This window comes from Dermochelys coriacea, chromosome 27 (assembly GCF_009764565.3).
Source record: "Dermochelys coriacea isolate rDerCor1 chromosome 27, rDerCor1.pri.v4, whole genome shotgun sequence".
Classification (NCBI taxonomy): Eukaryota; Metazoa; Chordata; order Testudines; family Dermochelyidae; genus Dermochelys; species Dermochelys coriacea.
In genome coordinates, this window is record NC_050094.1 from 10,139,676 (window position 1) to 10,148,613 (window position 8,938).

Here is an 8,938-nt window from a genome sequence, read left to right on the forward strand (position 1 = left end):
GATATGTACAGAGATATATTGGACTGAGTTTACTCTCTGAATGTCCTGGACATATAATAACATTATATCATCACAGATGTGCTTATGTACCCTACTTTGTTTGTTTGTTTGTTTGTTTGTTTTAATCTTCAGTACCAGCCAAAAAAAGTAAAGCAAGCAAAACAACTACAAAAATCCCCCAAAGACTTTCTTTGGAGGACTCTGCTGTATCACCAAACCACAATTGGCCTGCTTTCAGTAGCTTCATCTGAATATATTATTGTTCACATTTTATTCCGACATCAATACACTTGCTCATTTGGTTAGGAACTTTCGAAAACCAATCTCTGTATTTCTTGATGCCTGGCCAACTTGATTAAAGGGTAGTAAAACTCTCTTAGAGGGTGGTGTCTAACACCGAGCTGTGAATTCTAAAGTCAGACATTGTTGGGAAGAGCCTTCGGTGTGTCTGCCCCATTAAAAGAACGGTGGACTTGGGACTTGCAAAGGTCAAGTCAGTATATAGAGCTCTGCTGAATAGAAAAGTGCCAGAGGTAAACAGACTCCTAGCTTTCAACTTGGCCTTGACCTTCAGATTATGTCTGACCTTTATGCAAAGGAGCATCTTGAGACTTTAGTGTGTTTCCCCCCTGTCTGCAAACATTTGCCTCGTTGAATGGTATCACAGCCCGGTTCCCAAGCTCGGAGGATGATTTGGAAACAGAAGTGAATAAAGACAAGGAAGAAAACGTGGCCGCTTTTAAATGATATTTTTAAAAATAGCCTTGAAATGAGAATAGAGTAGTCTTAAAAGAGAGATTTAAAAAAAAATTAGGACCATTTGCTAGTTAAAAAGAAATCTAAGGAGAAACCAACCTAAAATTTGGCTAAGACTCACTCATAAGCGACTATAAGGCTCTTTAGAGAATGTGAAACATAAAATGATGACAGGCCATTTTGTGATCTCCAGACTTTGTGTTTGTGTGTGGTGAACCTAGAGCTCAATCCCGCTGCCGCTGATCCAGTTGCAAAAGTTATCGTTGATTTCGATTTCGATGGGAGAAGGACAGGACCGACCCCCCCTTCCCCTTACGTTTTTAAAGAAATAAAATGACTTTCCGCAGTGAATTCTGCCTGATAGTTTCAGGGCGGATTTTGCTTGTCTGAATCATTTATTTAAAATGGGTTACTCATGTGAGTAAAGAGGAGAACTTGCCTGTGGTAATGGTTAACTGCAAAGATAATGTGCCATTCCATCATTGATCTAAAATAACTAATTAATCGGATACACACACACACATACATACACAGAGATATGGGTATAGATAGACGAGAGAGATTATTGGAAACAAGCCTTTCTTTGGTATTCCTTTGCTAACCTGATTTTTTTTAAAGATATCGTGGTTTTGGCTTACATCTAATGATCATTTAAAGCTTTTGTCAGCGACCAGAGCTATGGCAAATGTCCCCAAATAGGGTGGCAATAAATTACACAAAGCAAGACATTGCATAACAAGAGCAAACCTCCAAACGGAGCTAAGAACAAAGCCACAAATTAAAGTCCTTGGAAGTTTTAAAGATTTGAGTGACCAGATATTTGAAAACTTATGTTGGACGAATGCGCGCTCAAGACCTTCTTTTAATCATTAGCACCCTCGCTTTATTTCTGCGGTGCCCATCCCTACGTTTAAAATACTCTTAATTTTTTTTTAAACTCTGGGACATGGTTAAAACCGGTGTTATTATTTGATTGTTAAAGTATCAGGACGGGGCGTCTTAAGATTTGTTGCCTCAGAAAGCAGAAGTCTCTCAGGAAGGTGGCCCCTTGCTCAAAAACTTTCTCATTGCAAATTAAAAATAAAATAAAAAAACACCCTAAAAGAGCAAAATCCACTCGGACTAACCTCAAATAGTCATGCGAGGCAAGCCTGCCTGGAAATGCACGCGGTTTTATGAACCCTATCCTCTGGGCAAAAACCAGGCGAAGTGGAATACGTTTCAACCAAACGCTTTTTTGAAGGAAAACAGACACATACTTGTGTGAGAGGGTATGTGTGCGTATTAGCATCGTGCGCATATAAATAGACAGGATGCACACACACAATTATTTATTCGCGTGTGTACGAGAGAGGAAAACACACACACAGATTTGGAAAAGTTTTGGATTGAATTCATAATTCCGAGACGTGTGTCTGGATGAGAGAGACTGCGTATCTATATTATTTATTTGTTCAAAAACTTTAGATACTCTCAGGTTTCAGAGTAGCAGCCGTGTTAGTCTGTATTCGCAAAAAGAAAAGGAATGCATCCGATGAAGTGAGCTGTAGCTCACGAAAGCTTAGGCTCAGATAAATTTGTTAGTCTCTAAGGTGCCACAGGTCCTCCTTTCTCTTTTAGATACTCTGTTCCTCTCTCTGGCACACACGCGTACGTCTGAATTGTGTAGTCATTCAAAAACTTCTCTGTCGGTGCATAATCGAATTATTTACTCTCTCAGAACCTCTTCCAGAGACTGAGGCAGCTCATCTGTAAGCAGCTATCACTGAAAACCTCGTTTTGTTTTTTTAAAATGGGCAGTTATGTTTCCCGAGACGGCGTTCAATGCCATGCCGCCACCCAGTGAAAACAAGGAAAGGCTATGTCTGGTGTGGATTAATGCAGCTCTTAAAAAAAAATCCTCCCAGACTTTCCTTCTGCACATAGTTAGTGCAAGAGGATTTTTCAGCTTTTGCAATTATATGGCAGACCCAGCATCTTGTAGCATTGCTGATTGCTCCCACCCTTTCCCCAAAATTGTATCCTTTCCTTCATGGCTTTCCCCTCCCTGACTCTTCATTCTTTCCCTCCCAGGGGACCATTGTCTTTTACAATTGTTATGTAAACCCTCTCCCTCGCTCACTGTTTTAAATAAAAAACATATTTTTTAAAAGAAATCAAAAATAATTGAATGAACATTTGCAGGCAGAGAGAGGGGGAAAGAGAGCCACACAAGCTCCTAGCGATGAAACAGGCAGAAAACCCGTGCGGTTTAGGAGAGCCGTTATGAACTGCATCAACAGGCAAAAGCGTATATTAACTTCTAAAGTTATTCTAACTTTATTCTAAATAAAATCGAAGTAATTCGAAGTACGTCTAACGTTTCAGAAACAATGAGATTCTGAATTCTTAACAAAAAGAAAAGGAGTACTTGTGGCACCTTAGAGACTAACAAATTTATTAGAGCATAAGCTTTCGTGAGCTACAGCTCACTTCATCGGATGCATTTCTAGCTCACGAAAGCTTATGCTCTAATAAATTTGTTAGTCTCTAAGGTGCCACAAGTCCTCCTTTTCTCTTTGCGAATACAGACTAACACGGCTGCTACTCTGAAACCTGAATTCTTAACATGCTCAGACAAGCGTTGTGTCTCCTCATGGGGAAAAAGTTCCTGCACAGGGTATAGTTTTTTCGAAGTGTAGTTTGTAGTGCAAGGGCAGATCTTCCTGAGAGAACGCAGACAATGAATGGCAGTAATTCCTTTCCACCGTAGGGTTTTCTCAATGGGAATGTTCCTATAGTCTCCGCTCCTTCTTGATAAGATGCAGTTTGAGAAGCAAAAACTCCCCCCCCCCCCACTCCCGCTTGATTTTGTTTAGCCTGTCGCTTGTGCAGGGGTTTATTTTTTGCACAACTGCAATAAAAGGATTTTCGCAATAGGACTATTAGAGTTTTGGTTCCCACCCTCCCCCCCCCTTCTCTCTTCCCTTCCCCCCTCGCTTCTCCCGTGGGCTCTCAGCAGCCAATGAATAACTCGGCTGGGAGAGCCACGTAGTTTGCGTCAGAGCAGCTTGGCTGGAGGCAATGCAGCCTCCTCTGCAATTCCCAGGCTTTTAAAAAGATGAGGAGCCCTCCTTCCCCAGAGCCCAAGCGATGCCGAGTGTGATCTGACCCATGCACCGGCCTGCAAGCCTCGCTGCATGGACCCTGGGACTTTCGCAAGCGCCGAGGAGCTGGATGAAAGCACCAAGAGCATGGAGGGGTTCACGGGGGCGGGCAGTTTTGCTGCAAGCCAGTGCAGGGGTCTGGTGGCTCACTCTGCCTTAGGAGGGCCCCCCCCTCCTGCCTTCGTGCCGGGCTCTAACTACCTCAGCCTGGATGCTCCCAGTGCAGGTCCCGGGGAGCCCTCCAAGCAATGCATTCCGTGCCCTGCTATCCCCCAAAGTTCATCCACCACCCCGCCTTTGCCTTATGGATATTTCGGCAGCGGTTATTACTCTTGTCGGGTTGCCAGGAGCTCCCTCAAACCTTGCCCCCAGTCCAGCTACTCTGCAGAGAAATACGTGGACACCCCAGCGGCCGCTGATGACTACCAGACCCGACCGACAGAGCTGGCTTTCTACCCCAGCTATGCAGGCCCTTACCAGCCCATGGCTAGCTACCTGGACGTTTCTGTAGTTCAGACCATAGGTGGGCCGGGAGAGCCCAGGCATGAGACACTTTTACCCGTGGACAATTATCACCAGCCGTGGGCTTTAACCAGCGGTTGGAACAGCCAGATGTGTTGCCCCAAAGATCAAAACCAGGCTGGGCACCTCTGGAAATCTGCCTTTTCAGGTAATGTCCCCAAACCCTTGCCCTGCTTTCTCGGCTTAAGGTGCCTCTCGGAAGCTTTAGGTAGACTGATGTGCCAGGCAGGTGACTTAGCTGAAATGGTTGCTCTAGTGTGGAACGATGAAGGGATCTATAAAGAAGTTTTCAGATGTGGATATTCCAGTTCAGGGATGTACAATTGCAACATGTCACACTCCAAACAAATAGAAGGCTACCGATATAATTCTGACACCTAGCACGGTCTAAGCAAATAAATAGACTCCAGTGCTGATTCGGATTTAAGAAGGTACTCTGCAACATGGCACAATGCAAGCAAGTAAACGCATCAGTATAATTGTGATGCAATAATGCACTCTGCAAGAAGCCACAATCTAAGCAAGTGTGTGTGTGTGTGTGTATTCCCATTCAGGTATGTACCTTGCAATATGGTGCATTCTAAGTGTGTGTGTGTACAACACACACACCTATTCATATATATATATACACACACACACACACCTATTCAAGGTGTGTATATATATGAATGAATATATACACACACACACACACCTATTCAAGCATATGCTTTGGAATATGCCACAAATTCAAGCGAGTCAATAGGTATTAATGGCATCATATGTGATTCTGTTCCGAGAGCGAGCCTTGCAACGTATTTGATTTTTTTTTAACTTAAAAAAAAAAAGGGAAGGATAATTTATGGTGATGAAATAATTCTAGAGAAATAAAGGGGCGTTTGGTTGTCCCCATTTAGAGGAGGCAACCCCCTGAAATGGGATAGAAGAGAAAAGGAGCCATATTTGAAGGTAGCACAGAGACTGGCGAGCTAGATTTTTTGGCCTCCGTAGGATCAGGCATGTCCTGGCCACTTTATCCAGAAGAAAGAAAGAAGGGGGGGGATGTTATGGGGTGTTGGTCAGTTACACGCCCTAGATGCAGCGTTCTTGTCTGTTTCCCCAGCCCCTGTGCGTCCAGCTAGTCTTTATCCCCGGAGCTAAGCTCTGTTTTTTCTCCGCGCTCAGATATGGCCCAGCAGCCGCCGGACGCCGGTTCCTTCCGCCGGGGTCGCAAGAAGAGGGTTCCCTACAGCAAGGGGCAGCTGAAGGAGCTGGAGAAGGAATACGCCAGCAGCAAATTCATCACCAAGGACAAGAGGAGGAAGATCGCCGCCGCCACCAACCTCTCGGAGAGGCAGATCACCATTTGGTTTCAGAACAGGAGGGTGAAAGAGAAGAAAGTGGTCGCCAAAATCAAAACCAGCAGTACCCCGTGAGGAAACAAGGCCAACACCACTATCGTAACAACACAGCCGCCACCCCTGCTCCCCTGTAGGATCTGGGTGGGCCTGAGATGTAAAGAAAAACCAACGGGGGGGGGGGAAAATCATCACCTGGAAATTTGACTTGTCCGTACCCCCCCCCCCTCGCTTCCCCCAGCCCCACGCCCGCCAGCTTCCGCTCAGTGAATCCAGGCGAAGGACGCGCTTTATCTGTGGCCTTGTTGTTGATCCTTTAATAAGTTAAACCCTTCTGTAAATGCCGTTGATTTAGGAAGATGCGACCTGATCCCGTCTGGCTGTAACGGAATGTGTGCGGTTTACCGGTTTTGCCTTACAGCCCCACATGAGCGTCAAAGTCTCTCTGTCGCTGTCTCTTTGTATGAGCTCCGTTCCCGAGAGCGCTCAGAAAACCGCCTCAATGAACCGAATTAATAAATTCCAAATGCTCTGGATGGCGTCTGGTTCAGCGTGTGCACCAAACTCGCCCGGTAGATTGCAAACCCCTCAGCGGTGGAGTTGAGGCATTTTTAAATGGAATAGTTTTAACAATTTCTTATGTGAGTCAGGAGAAAATTAGCCTTATAAACTACAGTCTGATATATATATTCTTATGTATAAATACACACATGTGACTGAATATATATACAGACGTATATATGAATATACACATTTATACTCGTTTGCATTCATATATATGTTTATATATAAATACACTCACAAATGAATATATATTATACTCAAGTGTGTATATATACAACTAAATATATATACACACACATTTATGCACACATATATATGCTTATATACAAATACACACGACTGAATATATATTTATAGTCGTGTGTATTTATATATAGTCATGTGTATGATATATGTATGCATGCGTATATATGTGTGTATGTGTGCACAAGACATATATGTATACACACGTGCATACATTATGTTTGTCATGTATATTTACACACGTACGTACACACATTTAAAAAGAAAAGGAGTACTTGTGGCACCTTAGAGACTAACAAATTTAAAGTGAGCTGTAGCTCACGAAAGCTTATGCTCTAATAAATTTGTTAGTCTCTAAGGTGCCACAAGTACTCCTTTTCTTTTTGCGAATACAGACTAACACGGCTGCTACTCTGAAACCTGTACCCACATTTAGACACACAAATGTATGTAATATAAAATGGATGTGTGCATAAATGCTGGTATATGTGTATGTGCATACTAAGTGTGTATAAATATATTAGTGCATTTATTTAGATACACATACACACAGCTCTATGTATATATGTACACTTACATACACACATATACATTTGTGTACTATATGTATATGTTTATACATACCCATTTCCGCTCTCCGGCTCTTCATAATAACCCGTCATATTCGTACATTTGATATCATATGCTGAAAGGATCTCCAATATAATACCAGTGTTAGATATTGTTAGATCTTGTACAAACGTCCTATAACAACATAGTGAAATAATATTGCTAGACTTGTAAGCTTATTTTATCTGTTAGGGTTGGGTGTACGATTTCAGAGAAGTAACTGGTATATTAATTGCTTTTTTCTTTAAAGTATATCATACAGAATCTTTTCAGTATTTAGAGGAAGAATCTTCCAGCAATGATTCCTCCACTACAGATGTATTTGAACTTGCATGTAAAACTCTAACGACTGGCACTTTCGTTTTATGTAAAGGCTAGTCAAACCTCTAAGGTGTCACAAGTCCTCCTTTTCTTTTTGCGAATACAGACTAACACGGCGGCTACTCTGAAACCTGCCAAAATGTCCTGCTCACTTCTTTTTTTTTTTTAAGCCCTAACCACTCAACTTACAGCGAATATCCTAAATAATGACAGACCATTGTTTAACAGCTTGTCTCTGTTCTTCCTTTTGGTGTTATATTTCTCATATTTACAAGATACCGTAATCTTCAATCTGTGAACCTTGACTCGAGGGAAATACCATAAGTGCAGTCCCATAAATATAAAGCGTAGGGTTAATAGATTGAGCAGAAATCTCTCTCTGTGTGTGTTGCAATTAGTAATAATTAATCTATTTCCCCAGTACTTGTACTTCCCCCCTGCTCTTACACATGTCAATATAACTGCATTGTATACTTGTCTGCCCCCCCACCCCCGCCCCATGACTCCCCGGAATGAGTGAATGTTGAGGGTGGAAAAAAACCCAACCAAAAAAGCCAAACAAGATTGTGACATTTTATTTTCCACGAGTGGCTGCTGGTGTGAGGAAGCCCAGGTGCGATGGGTGGATTGTGGGGGGCGGCCTGGGTGTGATCAAACTCTCTTGCTCATTCAGTATGGACGGGAGTAACCTAGAGGGTTATGATATGGATGATGGAGGGAACAGTTGATGGATGGGAGCAAGGGTAGGAGCAAATGGCTCTCTAAACTCTCCAAAGGTGGGGCTCCCAGCGGCGAGTGGGAGGGGCCTTCTCTGAGCCACAATAACTCAGCCCTTAACTTTGACCTTGGAGCCCCAGTTCCCTAAACCATTAGGCAGCAGTGACCTTGACTCTGAGCATTCCCCGTCTCCCGAATAATTAGGAAAGAGCCTCCTGGAATCAGAAGACGTTTAGAGATTGGTGTTAAAGAGGAGCTGCTTATTAGAAGACCAAGAGCTCCATCTTCTGTTTGCTAATGTAAAAGGACCACGGTGGCATGAGGTCTTGCCTTGTAAAATTCAGTGCCCAGCTCATGGTGTCTATATGTTTTATTTGTCTATTTCGAGGCCTGAGTTTCTCTTATCGGGCGTGTTGGGGACAAAAAATAAGAAAACTCAACACCATGGAAATTCCTGGGACAGGAATCTGTATTCGCGCGCTCACACATACACACAAACCCCACAAACAAGTACACACAGACATACAAATATTTATACACACACAAAGAGAGACCCACACATACATCCACACACAAAGAAACATATAAACAAGACACAGCCATACATCCAACAACACACAAACACTTTCAGATATAGACATAAAAATATACACAAGCATATACAAAACAAATACCTACACACAAATACAAAATCTCTCTCTCTCTCTCTGTCCTGGTATATCA

General features: G+C 42.9%; 1 protein-coding gene across 1 annotated transcript; it reads left to right on the plus strand.

Moving 5' to 3' along the window:
* The first annotated feature begins 3,794 nt into the window (after positions 1 to 3,794).
* Positions 3,795 to 6,338, plus strand: HOXB13 (homeobox B13). The gene is made up of 2 exons (XM_038385737.2): positions 3,795 to 4,572; positions 5,589 to 6,338. The coding sequence occupies exons 1-2, from the start codon at positions 3,936 to 3,938 to the stop codon at positions 5,837 to 5,839; spliced, it is 888 nt and encodes a 295-aa protein (XP_038241665.1). The 5' UTR covers positions 3,795 to 3,935; the 3' UTR covers positions 5,840 to 6,338.
* The last annotated feature ends 2,600 nt before the right edge of the window (positions 6,339 to 8,938 follow it).

Excerpts from the sequence above, each read along its gene's own strand:
- HOXB13 (XM_038385737.2), top strand. The coding sequence starts at position 3,936 with ATGGACCCTGGGACTTTCGCAAGCGCCGAGGAGCTGGATGAAAGCACC. Across the intron at positions 4,573-5,588 it reads CTGGAAATCTGCCTTTTCAG|ATATGGCCCAGCAGCCGCCG; the intron begins GTAATGTCCCCA and ends CTCCGCGCTCAG.